General features: G+C 36.3%; 1 protein-coding gene across 14 annotated transcripts in view; it reads left to right on the top strand.

The window, feature by feature from the left end:
* EML1 (EMAP like 1) overlaps positions 1-19,674 on the top strand; it is a 121,386-nt gene that overhangs the window by 63,045 nt on the left and 38,667 nt on the right. For 6 of the 14 annotated variants that reach the window (XM_053979865.1, XM_053979864.1, XM_053979863.1 and 3 more), the window contains exons 2-3: positions 7,156-7,338; positions 12,567-12,699. In XM_053979865.1, the coding sequence (XP_053835840.1) occupies positions 7,156-7,338; positions 12,567-12,699 (316 nt within the window). Of the gene's footprint in view, positions 1-7,155; positions 7,339-12,566; positions 12,700-18,278; positions 18,330-19,674 lie in introns of those variants that run through there. The other 8 variants (XM_053979862.1, XM_053979861.1, XM_053979859.1 and 5 more) reach the window with 3 other exon arrangements.

Here is a 19,674-nt window from a genome sequence, read left to right as displayed (position 1 = left end):
TTGGGGTTTTTTTTCAATGGTATGGGCTGATCCCAGCATAATGTGGAGGAATCATAACTGGCTAAAACATTTTATATTGACTTCTGTGTTCAATGGAGCCAGAACAGTAGCTCTGAACTGTTAAAGTATTTATGTTGATAGACCTCTTCTGAGTAAAATTCCTCTAATTTATTGAATTGTCAAAAATTTCTTCCATCTTCTTAAGTGCTATTGGGGAAGATAATTTTTAACTGGTTGATTTCCAAGTAGAAGCTCTTTTACCATCTGCTTGGGAAAAAATAGTAAGCTGCTGGCTATATCTTGACAGCTACAGGCAGGTCAAGGGCACATGCTTATAATTTTGCTGCAGTGATTCCTAACTAATTAGCCATGAGGAGCTTTCTGAAAATGTTCTGTTAAGATCATTTTCTTCATTCCCATTTTGTTAATGAATGCAGTGCTCCCAGCTGTGAGGCTCTGAGTGATGATTGCTATTATGGATTTATCCTTTCAAATTCTGCCTCTAATTTTAGGAAATTATATTCCCTGTCTTAAAGTTTCTAGTGGTAAAACTGTAAAAGGACAAGTTATTCCTCAGTGAGTGTTGGAAAATACAGTAATAAGATTTTAAAAGTACTGGGTTGCGATAGCTAGCTGTATTAGAGGAGAGAAAATACTGTTCACAAAAATAACCATCTGTAGTCCATATTAGTTGACAAAAATATTTGTATTTTTTTATTAGCATGGTTTAGAAGTGATCTGTTCTCACAAGATGATGTTTTACTGCTACTGTGGTTCCCAGCACCTCCAGAGTAGGGCATTAGGCAGACGTGTGGGATAGAGTTTTCTTCCCATTTCCTCCTACACATACATATCTTGTGAGGACATGGAAAAACTAATCTGGGCTGTTCAGCTTACTTAATGTGAGATGTACCTGATTGTACCCAACTAGGCCATCTCCTTGCATTGCTAATCACTCTTAAGAACACGCATTAGAATACAGAATGAACTGAAAAGTTGACCTACCTGTTCAAAAATGGCATGTGTGTACACATACATAAGCTTATAGATAGGCATTGTTCCTGTAGCCATTGGGTTTAAAGATTAGATATGATTTCTTGTTCCTCATAATCAAAATTTTTCATCTCAAAAAGTAGATATGATGCTTGCACTTTTGTCCTATTATATATACATTTATAGCAAAATACAGTTAGAGGATTAGACATTCAGCTGGCAACCAGTTTTCATTTCCAAAACCTCATGTAAAGCAGCAATGTTTACAATTTACCTGTAGTTAAAAAGATTCTGCTTGTTCCCCTAACCACACAAAGTAACAAGATTAAATAGGATAACATTATATTGGGCTTTAAATCCACTTGCTTCTCACAGTGGAAAGCTCTAATCTGGCAGACCAGTCTAGTATGTACCAGACTTTATGATAAACTGTTGCCCGTATGTGTTGTCATTGTCCCCAGGAGCCAAGCCTGGAGGGCTGCTGCTGTGTTTCAGGTATGGTACAGTGTTTTGCATTAGAAAAGTGAGCAGAGGAAAGATATTTAGTCTGTGAAATACTGTTGACATTAATCTTTTAAACAAAGGAGCTTGGCGTGATGTTGTCAAAGGAAACTAAACCTGCTGTTTTATTTTCCCATTGTTCCCTTGCACAGAAGCTCTGGTCTGCGAATGACCGCTGACATTATGCCACAGTAACTGATACAAGGAGAATACTTGGTACTTTCCAATCTTGCTTCAAAGCCTGGCAACAGTGTTGTGGCTGCATTCCCCTGTTTCTGTGCTACAGTGAATTGCTTGTGTTCATTCTGAGAGAAGTTGGATGATTGTCTCTCTTCCCAGGTTCTTTTTTCTCTCTATTGCTGTCAACTCAGAAATACTGTTTCTATCAAATAGTTTGTCTGCCTGACTTCTGTGACCCAGACTCAAAGATGCATGAAATTAACCAAACAGGGAGGGCAGGGTTTGGAAAATGTAGGAGATGCCTGCCACAGAGGGATGTTTTTCTGCTCTCTTAGAATGTGAAGCTAAACATATGGTATCAAGGGAGGTGAAGCAGAGAGGTCATTTGAAAGTTAGTGGTAGTGTTACTTGAAGGAAGTAGTTGAAGTATCTCAGTTACTTGCATGAGATCTCAGTGATGATGTGGGCAGGAGAAGGGGAACTTGCCAAACGTGTCCTGAGTGACATGTGCCCCATCTGACAGCTTTGCAGTTAGTGAAGTGCAAAAACCATGGGCCTTTATGGGTGGAAAGATGTTTCTGAAAGTGTAGGATCTTGTTTGCTAGTATGCTGGGTCAAATTCTGGCTATGGATCTCCTAATCTGCAGGACTGTGCTTTTTTTGTTTGCTTATTTTTTCATAAATACAGTTTTCTTTCTTTTGTTGTCATTTGATGGCATGGCTTTCTCAGCACTTGCTGTGTTCTGCCGTAGAGTTAGTTGCATACTGAGAGTGGAGAATTCCTTTCTGTTCATGTACAGTTTCATAAGGCTATAGTAGTGGCCCTGAAGTTCATAGCTGTTTCCAAGGAATGTAAATACTTGCACCAATTGATTTCAGGACAAGTACCGAACGTGATACACTTAATGAAATCTCTCAGTAACAGAAAGTATTCCTACCAATTGAGCATAATTCAGGCTTGCTGGCACAATCTATGTGTTTATGCTAGAAGAAGAGCTGCTCTGTGTGTGGATGATGCTGCCTTTCCACTGCCATCCCTTGCCGTGTTTTCCATCATGTGGGTTATCTTTAGTTTTTGCCAAAGACCACCGCTGGCATTTGCTGTCCTCAGAAGGCTTGCATTTTCTTTCCTGATGTCCTGCAGAGTGTCTAAACACAAGGACAACTCTGCAAAGACTTTGAGATGCCACTTTCAAAATGTATTACAAAAAAGGTGTCTAGCAACCACAGTTGTAATCAATTTTGGAAGTACTTAATGTACAGTTTTATCCTGTTAATTGATGCTCCAAATATGCCATGTAGATTGAAAAAACTCAAATTTGTTTGCCAGTCTTTTGAGAATCAGTACCTAATATTTCCACTGCATGGTCAACTGCTGGGATCTGAGGTGGACAAGATAGCCTCAGAATTAATGCCTACATATGCAAAGGTGGATTATGTTTAATAAAGTAGTTCTTCTGGGGGTGGGGGGGAGAATGCCAAGTCCTATTTTAATTATTTAATACACGTTAACGTACAGCTAAGATTTAGGTTTTTCAGAAGGTTTAGTTTTTTCTATAGAAGAAATCTACAGAAAATAGTATGCATCTAATAGGCTTCCTTCTAACTAATGGCGTAAGTATGTAAATTAGCTTTAGCCTACATACACTGAAATAGTATTGAAATCACTCTTGTGAACAGCATACACATCCTGTTGTTGGCTTTGCTTCAGCTGTTTCTTCACATTTGGCTAAGCTCAATTAATAAATTGCTGTAAAACTGGAATACACTCTGGAAGCAGATTAATCATTTGACTCAGTATTGTCTTTTAGTTTGCCATGAGAAATCTTTCCAATCTATGAGATCATGGATTAGCTGGTTGGACAATTTAGAGAGGCATGTAGTACATTCCCCTTTTTTGCTGCCTTCCCGTTGAAACTTGTAGAATCTCAGCAAAGTAAAAATGATAAATGACTCTTTTTTCCAAGTTTTACCACAAATGCCTATTGCGATGAAAAATGAGGCATCTGAATTGATACCTCCTTGTTTTATCTAATTTTGGACATTGTAGGTTGCATTTATCTCATGAGATGTAGATTAACTCCCTGCGCATTGCAGATGGACAGGAATCTTTAAGGTCCCTTCCCACCAAAACTGTTCTATGATTTACATGTTTGAGACAATGATTTAGACTTGTCTTAAAATTGGTGAAATGAACTTTGTAGAAAGTGACTCACTTCAGGTTTCTAAAAACATATTGTATAAATTTCACTGTAAAGTCCTTTTTCTTCCCATTGATGGAAAAAGATAACACTTAATTCTGTTGTGCTGTTGATGCTACCCTTGTAGGTGGTGTGATGTCTGTTCTGCCCATCCATGGGAAGGGGTGGTAGTGACTGATAAGGAGATCTAATACTTGAAGGCAATTTGTCTGGATTTGCAGTCTCCTTCATATGCCTTTTGAAATTTCATTACAAATGTGTGCTAAAATATTCCTTGCAAATGTCCTTTGCTGTGAGGATGAGTGATACACTGCAGAGGCAGGTCACAAATTAGGCTACCAATACCACTCTTCCTTGTGTGGACAGAGTAGGTGACATCTGCAGTGACATTTTAGTTTTTGTATTGTTTATAGCATTAATTGTTTTTTTCTCTTCTGATACTGTACCATTTCACTTATTTGGCTGTGTTGAAGGTGCAACTTTATTGCTCAACATACTGGGATGTAATGATCTCAATGGCAAGAACATTCCACCCTCAACTTGCATAACAAACAGGTTATGCTTATTTTATAATTGAACATTGCATTCTTCATAAAATGCAGTTTTGTTGTATTCTGTGCCTTTTTTCTAGCTTACTTGTACATGCATACAAAGAGGAGGTAAAGTGAAATGGTATTGGACTGTAAGAAATCTTGTCTCCAGCTGCAATCTTACTGAAAGCTGTTAGATTTTTTTTTCCTGCATCCTTGGAAGGGAACTGCACCCAGTGAAGTAACCACCATAAAAACCAAACAAGCTGTAAGTTACAGCAAGGATGAGGGTTATGTTGCCAGGACCCTACAAGAATGATGATAGTGGAAGATACAGATGTTGTGTCCAAGAAAGGGTTTGCGGGGGCCTGTTGGTCAGGGAGGGTGTGAGGGGAAATGTCACAGTAACAGATGGGGGAAGGGGGAAGAAGAGAGAGAACTGTACATCTTAATAGTTATTAGTGGGAGTGATTTCTTACAGGACTGTAAATAAACCAGTGCCACCAATTTACCACTTGAAGATAAATGTCTGGGCAAAATTACTGTTTCTACACACTTAAAAATTAGTGAAATGGATACTTCAATGAGGATGTTTTCTTTTGTAGCAAGGGTAGATAATTTCAACACCAACTGATTTTCCTCTGGGTTTCCTTTACTGCCCTGGTTTTGGGATTTGGCTATTTCTTGTTGGCTGAATTCAGAGGAAAGCTATTCCTGATGATACTGAATTTGGCAGAATGGCTGAAGTTTGAATTTGGCTTGTATTGGTTAAATCAAGCTTTTGATTTGGTTGCCTATTGTCCAGTATGCTAATCCATGTTATTTCCAGCTGAGTTAAAGTGTAAAGTCATTAGAGCAGCATGGGGCTTTTGTTTGTGGAGGAGAGGTTAAGTTCTGCAGGCAGCTCTTACTGCTGCCAGCATAGCTGCTAATCTGAGTTTGGGAACTAATTACCTGTAATTGCTACAGGACAGAGTCCTGTGTTGAGCAGAAGTCTGATTAGGCCAAAGTTTGGAAAGCTTTATCATGGGGAAAGTTTTTTAACATTTTTCAGGAACTTGAGTTCTGATTTAGTTCATTCAGAACCAGATACTTGCATTACTACTATATTCAGTCTAATAATAGCCTAATGGTGATATTTTAAATAAGGTCTGAAAATCCTATAACGGAATTAACAAGCATTTTAAACTGTAATAGTCTGTGGCTAATTATGGACTGTCAATATTGTTACATTGTTTCTGAGTTGTTTCTAATTCAGCTTTTGATAACCACAGATAGCTATTGGGGGTGTGAGAGATGAGGAAGCCAAAATTGATCTGATAAACAGATTTCAAAACCAATCTGTATTGGAGTGGTTTGGAGATTAATAATTTTTTTTTTAATTAATGCCATTTTTTTCCTAGATGCTTATGATTAAAAGTTTGTATGCAAACTTTTAATATGCTTTTAGATGTACTCAGGTATGCTTTTAGATGTACTCAGAAACAGTTGTTTTCCTTTTTTAAACACTTGGTTTTTAAATTCAAGAGGAGTTATTATTATACACAAACCATTTAACTTTTGTATTGCGCCCTTTTACAAAAGAAGTGGAAAACTCTGGTTTGGAATGAGGAGAATTAAGAACACAAGAAATGAAAACAAATACCACCTTCTTCACAAAGAGAGCTCAGCTTTAACAGAAGAAATGCAGGCTGCAGACTTGCATTGCGAATTGGGAGAAGTCAATTATGCTTGCAGATAGTAGCATAAATATCCATTTTTGCTACAGTATGACTTATTAAGTCATGAGTTGAAAGCTATGATCTTTGACTAAGATTACTTAAAATCATCCAGTAAGTTAGTACCTAACTTTTTTTTTCAGGTTTCAAAGCCTAGTTAAATAAAACTTTGCAATTCTCTTTAAAAACTGTACATTATTTCCCTATTTGATGCTGACTTTGATGTCTTTGGTGTTGCTTTCTTCTTACTTCTCCTAACTTAATATTGTAAAAAGAGACAGTGTTTCTATGTGATAGGAACAAAAGTGCTCATTTAGGAAAAATATTCTTAATACTAGATTTGAGTGGAAAGAACATGTAGTCCTTATCATGGATTTGCAGTCTTGAAGCTTCTATGGTTTACTTCCAAATAATGGGTGAATTGTATCAAAGTAATGACCCTTTTAATAATTTGCAGGCTTAGAGTATAGTTACTGAGTAATTCTGAAATTATTTGGGCTTTTATTTCAGTTACAGGGAATGTTCTCAAAGCTGCTGGTATAAACTAGGGGTTAGCAGATTGGGTCAATATCTGTTCTTCAACCCGTTAGCTTGAAAAAGTGTAAGCCTATCTGTTACTTATGTATTTGTAATGTATCTCTATGACCTATATGAGACAGAAAACTCTGGAAGGGTGTATAGCATATCAGAAAATGTAGCTCTCTATGTGAATGCCCAGCAGTGTCAGAATGTTGTGTTGAGTGGAATAGTGAAGGGTGATGGTTGATCACTGCAGTTCTGACATGCAGATAATTGGTAGTGGAATCCAATTAACAACTGGCCCTGAAGCCAACCTCATCATAACATTTTACTAAAGTATGTATCTTTACTTATTTATTTTTGTTTCTATCTGTTTCCCTTTGGTCACTTAAACACTTTCTTCCTCAAGAAGAAAGAAAAGCCTTGTTTTTACCTGCAGCTGATTGCATAAGGTACTTCTGGATGGCTGTCCGTTATTGATAATGCATTTTTTTTTTCTGCTGCTTTGTTTAGATGACAGTGCCTCTGCTGCAAGCAGTATGGAGGTTACAGACCGCATTGCCTCTCTGGAGCAGCGTGTCCAGATGCAGGAAGATGACATCCAGCTGCTCAAGTCTGCCCTTGCTGATGTGGTCCGACGCTTGAATATTACAGAGGAGCAGCAGGCCATGCAGAACAAGAAAGGACCTACCAAAGGTTTGCATTTCAGACAGATGTAAAATAGATAGTGCAGTTCAATAAGTGTTTCATATGTATTAAAATAGGTTAATCATTAGATCTTGAAATATTCAAAATAAACAAATCAAACTCTAAATAAAATACATTTGAAATTCAACCTGTTAAAAAGAATACATAGAAATCCAGATGGCTAAATCTGTGAGCCTTCTACAATTTACATGAACCAGCAAAGCATTTGCATTTTCTTAATGCTTAATCCACAAGCTACATTTAACCATTGCTACCACTTCCTTACTTCTGATCAAGGTATTTTATAAACTCTTTAGGGAAGGCATTGTCTTCTGTGGGTGAAACTCCTAATAGGCTGGGTTTTTTTTTATCCCAAAAAATGAATTAAACTTAAGTAAAATGTAATTAAAATTTAATTTAAAATGTCTTAAGTGTCTATGGATCATACAGACATAAGGCAGAGCTCTAAGCTAGGACAGAGTTGACATGACTAAGGAGATGGTAAAACACCAGCTGCTCAGCTATGAAAGAAAGGTAGAGCTGTGGTTGTTGCCTGTTACCATGTTCCAGAGCAGCAGAGCCAGCAAGGTGCAAGGTGTGACAGATGTCACTGCTTGGCAGAATTCTGTGCTATGCCCACATGCCACATTGTGCTCTCCTGTGGCTCCTGCTCTGCAGGAATGGGTTTTTCTGTGCACAATTCAGAAAAGCTGGACCTGGACATCCAGCATTTCACAGGAGTAAAGGTTTATTAGAACTCAACCAATGTGATTTACTGTAGTGTGTGAGGCTGCAAAGGCCTGGGAGGCTGCCTGTGTGCAGCTTAGAGAAGCACACAAGGTATTTTAGGGTGGTCTTAGGAGTAAGAGTGGTGGCAACCTAGATGTGGAAAGAATGTACTGACTTCACAGGCTCTCTGTTGTCTAACTTAAGAAGTTGTTTCTTTTGGAGTCCTGATATGTATTAATATTAATTAAAGCCTTACTTTGCATGAGAATTATGTTACCTATTTATGGATTCATATTTTCTCAGTTTAAAGATAGGACTTCCTTTCATCTTGGTTATATGACCCTGCAACAAATATTTAGTTCTAGTCATTGATTTAACGGACTAGGTAAGAACTACTTAATTTGTTGAACTGAGATGTCATTTTTATTACAAAGTTTTGTGTCAGGAGATGAGGAAAGCTGAAAGGGACAGAATTACAGAGCCAAATGACGAGTTGGTTATGTCTCATGCTAGCTGTCAGATGGAATAGGCATGAAATATCTGTGATCTTGTCTTCATGTTCTCTTCCCTTTCTGTTGTAATCTCCTTATTTTGTCTTTGTTTTATTGAGAAAATATTTAAAATATCAGATAAGTTAAATGTTACTAAAGATAGCCTCCACTGTGATAAAATGTTCCATCAAATCTGGTTTTACAAGGGATTAAGAGGCTTCATGTTGCCTGTAAAATAGATATTATCTGATGCATGGAGGAAATAAAGTCTAGTAATTATTTCTGAGTTGTAACCAAATCTGTTCTTCATGCCTGCTGGCTTTACTTAGCAAAATACAAACCAGATTTTCATGGATTCTGTGAGCAGAATTGAACTCTAAATCAGGAGAGGTTTTCTTGGTCATGGCAGACCATTAGAGCCATAGTTCAATGTACATTGAAGAAAAGCTCCTGTAAGCCTATTCCCCTGTCTTATGACTGGTCTTGTAAGGGTTTGTTTGTGGAATTTTTGTGTGTGTGTGTGTGGTTTGGAGGTTTTTTTTTTTTTTAATGAATGTATTGCATGCCTGGTTCTTAATGTGTGTGTGAAATTACAGTGTAAGATTTTTTACTGTAATAATGCAAATAGAGGACTAAAATTGTCAATTGCTCTTCCCTTGCAAATTATCAGAATTAGTCTTGGTATTTGTCAACAAAACCCACCTAATTTCTGAAGAAGACTGGTAATGTGACTGTTTATGTAAAGAACTTTCACTTTGCTGAACATCAGCTGTATCATTTACTGTATGGTCAACCTTATTAGGCATGAATTATAAACATGAAAGGGAATCTGAAGTATTCAGACCACTTTTTTTTTCAGCTGTTTTGTCAAATATGATCTGTTTCACATAATCACCTATTATTCCTTTGTAGGCACAACTACTTTATAGAAAGTTGTATGCAATTATTTAGCATAAGACTAATTTTAGTTTGGAATAGCATTATGGAGGCTTCTGATGGATACTCTTAGGAGAGGGGCTTTGTTAAACATGGGAGTGGTGGCTTCTCATACCCCTTGGGCTGCATGGACTGAACCTGTGTTTATTTGTCTTATATTGTTTAATGACTAATTCCACATCTGGAATTTTAAAAAGTGGAATTTGATCCCACAGTGTGTCACAGAAATTGTGTCCATGCAAACTGGGGTTTGAATCATACTGTGTGCTGCTGTTATCATTAGATCTATAGATGAAATGGATCAGGATTAAGTGTGTGTGTTGGGCGAGGTCTGTGCCTTTGGAAAAACAGGATCTCCTCCGTACTGTATAAAGTCTGGAAAAGAATCTTCATGGGACAAATGCCTTTATTTTTTCTGAGTACTTCAGATTTAAAATTAATTTAAAGATTTCAAGTTCCAGACTTTCAAATCCATAATAGAAAAATCTTGAGCTTGTTTTCAGTCTTTGTGTTCTTGAGCTAAGCAGCTTAAAAGCAGCATACATCATGGAAAGGGAGCGGCTTATCTTGTCCATTTGTGGAGCTCCTTCCCTAATGGTGTTTTGAGTTTTTGTTCAGTTGTTTGGGTTTTTTTTCCCCTTTCCTTATTTAATTCTACTACTTGGTGGAGTTTCAGTAGGGCTTCCTGCCTTTGTTTTACTTGTGTTTGTTGTTCTTTCCTTTTGCAATTATTGGTTTGTTTGTAAACTTAACAGCCCTATTAATCCATAGATCAGAGTATGATTAAAAAAGCTGCTGCTGAGGCTGATAAACTTGTCAGTCCTGCTACCACAGGTAAGACCTTGAAGCACCAGAACTTCCAAAATAAACATTACTGACAAAGCAGTAATAGTGTGTTACTGACTTCTAACAGCAATGACATGTTTGGGATTGTGTGACTGTGATGCCAGTTACCACTGGTGTGAACTAGCTGTTGTAAGTAAAACTAAATAGCTCCTGAGTAAACAGTGGATTTATTGAATAATGCACAGTTTTTCTGTATGTTGTGCAAGAGTTTCATGGTGTTGCTTTCTACACTAGCTGACCATTTAAATCTCTATTTCCAGAAGTGTGGGTTGTGGATTGGTGCTGGATCTGAAGCAAAACTTCTGTTATAGGTTGCAGGGTTTATTCCTGGCTGCTGCAAATTTCGATTTCATAAGGTTAGGAGAGTAAACAGACTCCAGCTAGTTCACTCCAGCTACTCTTTAGTAGACATTCTTTTTAAATAACTACAAATAAGGAAAATATTTTAAATTTTTTTAACTTCAATTACTGTTCTAATTTGTCTTCTGAAAGTTCATTAAAGTTTTGTGAGCTACAGAAAGATTGCCAGGAGACAGGTCCACAACTTCTCAACTGTAGCTACCTTTGATTCTGTAAAATGCAACATTATCAGTTTTATACATATGGTTTAACAGTGCAGAAATTAGGAAACAAGCAGCAGAGCTTCCAGCACAAAACTGTAAAAAGAATTTAATATACCAAAAATAATAAAGGAGAAGTAAATAGAATTATATCTGAATTCACTAATAAAAAAATAAATAGAGGCTTGGGAAGTCTCTAAGTACACTTCAGATGTTTTGTATAAACTCTAAAGACAGCATTAGTCAGTTAAAACAGATCATGGAAGGCAGGGCTGGAAGGCTCCCTCAGTGAGCATAGAGGAACTTTTCTTTTTATCTCCTTTGTTGACTTTTTTTCCTGTCATCCTTCACTCTTCTAAGCCAAATAAGCCTCATTCCTTCAGTATTTCCCATATAGGTTGTTTTCTAAATTTTTCTCCTCTGGACAAATAAATGACAAATACATAATGAGCAAGCATGTATTCTAACAAAGTTTCAAGACAAAGTTTGTCTTGCAAGTTGTTTCTAGTAGACCATATGTACTGACAGTCTTCTGAAGGCACAGTCTTTCACATCTATCTTTTTGTTCAGTATATGAAAACTTAGGGTGAACCAGTCAATAAATGCTTGCTGTCAGTGCTACAATAAGATGTTGTTACAATATGACCTATAATTGTATGCAATTGGTACAGTTTCAGTTTAGCCTTTTAGTCCTTTTATCCTTGGCAGTCTTTTTTGAAGAACATTTCATAGGTATTCTCCCTGCCATCCTCTCCAAGTACAATGAAATTTTATGTTCCTAAAGTGACTTGTTACTGCTGCCTTCTCTCAGGTGGTGTTTCTCTGAACCCAGAGGCTTTTGGCATCTTTACAATGGCTTGTAATACAAAGTCCTGTCAAATTTCAAGTGATTCAAGCTTTTTTCTCTGCTGTAGAGAGAGCACTGGTCATGTTTGTGTCTGTGTTTCGAGGCTTTGATCCACAGTAGTATTCGTGTCGGTACTCATTGCTTGCAGTTTTAAACACTATTTTTGCAACTAACTTCTAACTACTTGAATTGGACTTTCCTGTTATTCTAATGTTAATTACACCTATGACACATAGATCCTTTTTTTGAGCTAACATTTGGTCAGAATAATGTAGGTAGATAATGCCAGCTTCACTCTTCTGCTGATTTCAGTAGCTTTTTCTGAATAAAGGGTACAAATCCCTTCTGTTAAACATAAGCCCACATTCTTTGAAAAAAAGACCTTTTGGGGGGAGTAGAAATTTCTTAATAGATAATTTGCTTATGGAAAACCTCCAACAAGATTGAGGGATGAAGAGCAGAAGTTTCTGGGATGACAACTTGCCTTTATTTCTAGCACTCCTCTGGGTGCTATCCAGGTGGGCAAGAGGCTGATGCTCCTTTGACAGAGCAGGATTGGTTTCGAGGATAGCAATTACTTTTGTGCTTACCACTAAGCTCCTTAATCTAGGACAGAGTTTTTACTTGATAGGACTATTATTATTATGAATAATAATAATTTTTTAAAATTCCTCAATATTAAAACCCTCATCTATGCTGAATTTGGCCATAGTGACACAAAAATGGCACACTACATGGAAAATTTAAAATATTTTAGTGTTGTTTGCTGAAGAAAAAACACAGAAAAGCAAATGAAGGCAATGATTTCATCTTATGCTTGTTTTACAGCGAGACCACTGGTACAAACCCTGCCTTTAAGGACTACAGTTAACAATGGAACTGTATTACCAAAGAAACCAAGTGGCTCTTTACCTTCTCCATCAGGAACCAGAAAGGAGACTGTATCACCAGCAGCAAAAAGGTAGGCATCTATGAGAAACCTTACAACCATGGCTTTGATAACATGGTATAGCTCCTGTTTTAATCTTCTAGATATGTAGTTTTTCTTACTTGCAAAGCAGCAGACTAAATATTTAGTTCGGAAAGAAAAGGAGATGGATTTCATTCTAAGAGGCTTTAAATTTATTCATTCTAAATACAATTAAGGTTATTACCATGAGTCTTGAAAGAATGCACAATGCTTGGTCTTACTGGTTTGTGTACATTTCTTGCTTTTAAGAATTTAGCATTGGGAGAATAAAGAATTTCTACTGTGCTGTTGCCCAGCATGATGTGAAAAGTGGTGCAAGAATTCTTTGAGTAGGTAGTAGAAAATATATAGTCTGCAGAGAAACAGTGTTATCATTGCAAATCAGTATGTTATCTTTGGTGGCTTTCTCTCACTAACAAAATTATCATATAAACTGCATGCACAGGGTTAGCAGCATCTCAGGGAGGAGGAAAATTCTATGCCTAGCATATATTTATGCAAATGAAAACATCCATCTTTAGATATGTTATCATTAGCATTTATTAAGCCCTTTTAAAAATTACTGCTCTGTCCCAGTTTGCTTTGTGTGTAGCTGTTTTTAAATATACTAAATGTTTTATACATCTGGGTTATAAGGAATGGAATGGATTGGGTGACGCAAGTTCAAGTTATATGTGGCAGTTATTGTGGTGCTAATCTGCTGTGTGGTATGTGTGTAAAAGATCATAGTGTGGGGTTTGGGGTTTAGGTTGGGGGATTTTTTTGTACATTTCTTTTGTGTGTCTCCTCATCTTTTTGTAGTGATGATGCTGTCAGCTCTGAGGGAGGGTGAGTTGTAGAGATGAGAGCATTAACCTGCTAAGATCTGAGGTCTCTCTCTTAAAAAGAATTTTTCCTCGAAGGGGAGATGATGGCTAAAGATAAGCCAGTTTTTGTTACTGTGTTCAAGGGGTCTGATTTTCAAGAAACTCCAGGTTCTGTTTTTGTAGAGAGAAGTTACATTGTGTACAATTAAATTTGGAAAATACCATATTTGTTTATGTCACAAAAATGAACTCCTGTGAGTTCTTATGAGCTGGAGCTTGCTGCAGCTGTAGGCTTTGGCAGGCTGGTGTGAATCAGACCTTAACAGAAGAGAAGGAAAGCAAATACTGTCCAAACTGTCCCATTATTAGATTTGTAGAGGTTTGACAATGGGTGAAAGAACTTTCCTTTTAGAAAAGGAGATGTATTTGTGTTTAAAAAGGAGTACTATTTAGTACATGCTGAATTTCAAAACACATTTGTTCTTCACAAATTATTTTTTCTTAATAATTATCATAATTTCATTCTTCCTAATTTTCAACTAGTAGTTATAAAACATATGAGAGTACAGGCACTGGGAGACTTCACCTGTGTACAGAGGGTGTGATTCCTGAATCTCTGTGCTCTGTCTCTAGGGTTCAGCATAGGACTTTCTGCCCCAGAGTAGGGTGAGTGAAATGCAGGTCAGGATCATACTCATGGTTTCTCTATTCTTGGAGGCCTTTATGTAGTTCAGGTGTTTCATCTGGTATTGCCTGCAGCCTGTAGGTATTATCCTAGCTTAGGATCCCTGTAGATAAGTGGCACCCTGTATCCCTTCCACCTGACCCACGTGCAGCCTGGGTACCCAGAATGCCAATGGGAAAGTCCTTAGAGAGCACCCTTAGGGAGTATTTTTAGACTGTCTTGATTAATGTGTGAGAAATTCTTCCACAGGCCAAGTATTTAGTGTCCTTTTATTATGCTTTGTCCCTTCACATTGCTGAAGAAGCTAGGCTGAAGGTGCTTTAAGTATGCAGCATGAAAACTTGTGTTCAATTTTGGAAAAGAAACAAAATATTTGGACAGTTTTGCTGAAATAGGTGAGCACTTATTAAGAGTGCTTAGGAGGGTGGGATTGTTTCATGTCCTGAAAAAAGCAGTTGTAAATTCAGGTGCTGTACAATTATTGCTCCCTTCAAATGCTCTAAAATTCTGTATTGATGTCTTTAACATGAAAATGTTCTTTATTGTTACCTTTATTAAACTATATTAAAGCAGATTTCTATGCCTTGCCTATAAATGTACATCAAGAGGAATAAAGTGGAGTGGCAAGAACCTCATTGATTAATTATTGTACAAAACATTTTTTTGGTAAATTATTATCTAATAATTTAATAGTGAACCTTGAAATAACTGATTTTGGTCAGATTTCAGGGTTTTGTAGTAAATGATGTTCCACATATTCAGTATTTAAAGATGATACCATAAGTGCTCCAAATATCTTTCTTGTATACAGTCAAGTAGAATAATTCATTATGCATCCTTAAGATGAATTCAATCACACTTTGTATTTATATTGGACCCTTTTACCTTCAGGAAATGCATGTGTTTATGCATAAAATAGTAATGGAAATACATCAGCAAAATCAAATAGCTTCCTTTTTCAAGGGGTAGGACTTGTTTGTTTGTGTTAGAAACTTCTCTCAGTTGCACGATTTACAGATGGTGGGAAATTTCAAGCTATTTTTTACTACGGATTTCTATTAAGCAATGCTCTTTTCTTAAGAAATGTGGCTAATTTGTAGTGTAGGTATTCTTTAGTCCAAAGTATGGTCATGTGACACAGCAGCTGAACAGTCTTAAGTGTTTATAGATGTTTTTAAACTTAATTTTTACGTGAATGCTTTTAATAATTTTTCTATACAACACAGGTGCACCGTTGAAAATGCAGAGTTTGAAAAATGAAAGTTAAAAACAACAGTAGAAAGGGAAAAATATTTTTGCTGAGTCATCTTCTAAACTTAGGATCTGCTGTTGAGACTGACTAATATCTGCTATGATTGCAATAGTAAAAAATAGCATCTTCCATTTTTTTATTACCTGTGACCATATATCCAAGAGAAAGTGCAGGTGAATGGAGTCCTTCCCAAATGTTTTACTGCCTTGTGCAAAGAGGGTTTACAATCAAATGTTTTCTGATTCCTCTCTTCTCCTATACTTAGCACTGTTTAGGTTAAGACTGTATGATGTCCAATTGAAATGACATTAGTCTGTCCCTTGAAACAGTTTGTTGTGCATTATTTATGTAAATATATGCAAATAGTCTGCATGGGGACTAAGTGTACATCCATACATTCTCCTGCTTAGAGATAGAAGTATTTACTGGTATGTCTGCAGACACAATCTCATTTCATACAATAGCTGTATTAAATGTATTGGTTAACTCATTTGAACCCACAGGCTGGTATATGGCTTATCTGCCTTGCTGGATTACCAAGGAGATGTGGTTCAGAGTTCACTGCATTTTCTGATTTCCCATTTAATATTTGAAATGGAAATGACTTCTTCTGGCAGGAATATAAAATTGGAGGTAATAAAAAATGCTTGAGGCTGAAAGGGTGGAGCTAGCAGGCTTTTATTTGAGTTCTGCCATATATTCTCTCAGTGACCTTATGCAAATCATTTAACCTCCATGCATATTGCTTTTCCTTATGTAAAACATGTATCTCTGGATATCAGTAGGTTTATAGGATGTAATGTGATAATTAGATCCAGATCTTGCAAAGCATTGTAACCTCAACTGACTCTGACTTCAATTAGAATTGAGGGCACCAAACCCTGCTTCAGCATTCAGATCTCGCAGTCAAAACCCAATTATCCAGGTTAAGGAAGGACTGAAATAACTTGAATAGAGCAAAAGCACAAATTCAAAACGTGAATCAACTGGATTATAAAAGTATATGGTGGTAATACAGTGCAAGATAGAAAGCCTGGTGATGCTGGTGGTACTGGAACCAAAAACTGTGGTCAAGCACCAAGAGGAGCTGCTGCACTCAGGCTCTGGGGACCATGTGAACACAGCTCTGGGTGCCAGCCAGCTAACAGAGAGCTGGAGCGATTCTGAGATGGGTTGAACAATCACCTGACACAGATGAACAGTCAAGAATTGCCTGGCTTTGAAAAGTGTTTCCATGTCATCTTCACAAGAAACCTTTGATCAGAGGATGTGATTTGAATTTAAAAATATTTACTAATTCTGTGATTTAGAAGTATATGAGCTATTTTTGAGTAACAGGTTTTTGAATGCTGCCATAGTTTTATTCTAAACTTTATGCTTAAAATAACTATTTGAAATTTTCATTCCGAATAAGATAAGTTTAGTGTATTGTGAGCAGAACTTTCCCTTCCCCCTGCACTCTTTCTTTGGCATTTAATGTGGCTTGAAGTTTGCTGCTTAACACTAAATTTGTCTTTGGAATTTGGCCAGTGCGTAGTAGTGATGTTTTGTGTTCCCTATTAAAATCTAAGGTTTTGTGACTCATCTAGGATAGCTTTGTTTCCAAGAGTTGAGGGAAAAAAAAAAAAGTAAGGGAGGAGAATGCAGACAGTACCTTTCCCAGTAGGGATGCTGGTGCAGACTGCAGGCTTGCAAATACTTTGCCTTTCAAAAGGAGACAATCAGTCATTCTTTCTCCCCCAGCAGATTGCAAAGTATTACAATGGTGCAAAATTCTGACAATGGAGATCAAAAGGAAGAAGCAGGAACAAAGAAAACATAAAGAGCTTTGTTTGGAGGGAGAATAAAATACTTTAATATGATAAATTCCTGTTCTTCTAAACTCTAAACACATGGCCCCTAGGAAATTGTTCAGTCGCCTGGAATTAATGTTGGGGGGCAGCGATGGTTTGTAACTGGCACACACACAAACTCTGAATCAAACCTTCAATTAAATGCTCTGTGGAACACTCATCTCTCAAAGAAAATGGTTTAAAATATTTAGAATATAAATTTAAAAAGAAATCCCTCTCCATTGAACTTTGAGTGAAAAAACTATTACACCACTTCACAATATCTCTAACAATTAAAGTTATTAGTGCATTTTGCTCAGAGGCGTAATGAAATTAAAGTCATATGTTATTCCTGAGTTCATTCTAATTGATTTAAATGAGGGTCAGAATGAGTGCTAGACAAAATATTAATGCCATCAGTTTCTGTCTTAAGAGCATTGTGCACTGGTTTTTAATTTCTTTTATTAAAAAGCTTTTATATTTTCCCAAGTAATTTTAGTAATAAGGTATATATCTTTTTAATTTTGGCCAGATTTGTTCACCACAATTCAGTAATGCAACTGCCTGAAACATTCATGCTATGCAGTGGTATATGTATGTATATATGAGGATTTATTTTCTTGTCTTTGTTGTTGCTTTTTTAATAGTCTTTGTCTTTTAGCTGGATCATCTGTCGTGTTCCTTCAGATAGCCTCTTTGATTTTTTTTTTAATTTTATTTTTGAGTTGCTTTAGAAATGGTCAGTCTATCGGGGCACTGCTGAGATTTTGTCATTCAAAGATACATTGATGTTCTTAAATGTATGGTTTGAAATGATCAAACATCTAACTGAGTCAATAAGCACTTTGTTGTTTACTCTTGCACGTGACTTCATATCTTGAAAGCATGCAATTTTGTCTTTTAATGTAAGTCTTGTAAATGTCTTGTTTCCACATTTTATTGTTGCATTCACTTTTTATTCTGCTTTGTTTACGCACCTCTCAATCTGGATTAAGCAGGTCTGTGAATCTTCTCAATGCATGCAAACTGAAAAAGCCTGCTCTAAGGTGAGGGATCCTTAATAGCTTTGTAGTGTTGAAGTTCAGTTGTTTTTCCTTTCCATTTCAATTCAACACATAGAAAGTGGCTGTTTTAGTAAAAGCATTAACATGATAGAACTGTAATTATTATTGCCATTTTTAACATTTCCAGAAGTACATGTCTAAAACTTTCTCATCATTGATAAATGCATCACACAACTTAGATAATAATAATGTCAGTGGTGGTATCTGCATTATTTCATACTAACATAGTTTTTATTATGGGGGTATTAGACCACATTGCTGTCTTAAACAAGTAAAAAAATGTGCAACTAAATGTTATCTTCTTAAATAATTGCAAATTCTCTCCTTTCATATCACTAATGTGCAAGTCAAATTCTGTTATACTCTTACAAACCTATAAGTAAAATGAGTATTTTTTGTTATTTTAGATTCCTTCTCGGGTGATAGTGTATCTACTGTAGCTGTGGGTATAATCACTGCTGTTTAACAGTCTAGCTAACAAAATGTGTATAATGCCAAAAGCGAGTTAATATAATGGAGTTATAATCCTTGTTTCCAACCACCAACTAATACTTCTCACTGGGCTTTTGTTGTTGTTGAAAGTTTAAAATAAAATTTGTCAGAAGATAGCATTACTAATTAGTTTAAGCAGTGATGGACATAAATCACAAGGGTTTAAAAACATTTTCCATCAGTGGTTGAAGAAGTTTTTATACTGATATGAAACTTCATTATTCAGAAAGAAGATAGAATTAAACTTCTAAATTTTAGTCCCACCCTTTCATTTCTTATCCTCTATTTCATCTTTTGAATGTTGACAGCTATAAAAATAAAACCCCAAGCAACATTAAAATTAGTTTCAAATTGTTTCTGTAACTTAATTTTTTTTCTCAGATTAGTATACTTTGATAATGTCCTTAATTTAATTTTGGTGTAGGCTGATGTTGACACCGCTTATCCTTAACGAAGAAAATATGTGTCAACATAAGCCTACACTGAAATTTTCCTAACCAGGAAAGGATGTCAAAATAAAGATTTGATCCTGATAAATCACAGAGGATATTTCTGTAATTAATGTAGTGGAAGGCACATGCTAATAAAGCTATTTAATTTGGAATAAACATTTCAGTATCAAAGTTTTATTTTTTAACTGGAGTAGTATTAAATTGGATGGTGTTATGAGATGTGGGGAGAATAGATAAATATTAACAGTAAATTCTTTAATTTACTAGAGAAGGTTTTTTTCATGCATTTGTCATTGAGTTGACTTGGATAATGTTAGCCTAGTGTAGGAAGTACACTTCTGAAAATAAGACAGAACTAAATTCTTGTTGCTGCCTTTTCTCTT

The sequence above is a fragment of the Vidua macroura genome, chromosome 6 (assembly GCF_024509145.1).
Source record: "Vidua macroura isolate BioBank_ID:100142 chromosome 6, ASM2450914v1, whole genome shotgun sequence".
NCBI classification, from domain to species: domain Eukaryota; kingdom Metazoa; phylum Chordata; class Aves; order Passeriformes; family Viduidae; genus Vidua; species Vidua macroura.
The sequence above is the reverse complement of the archived record's forward strand: the minus strand, read 5'-3'. Positions and strand labels throughout refer to the sequence as shown.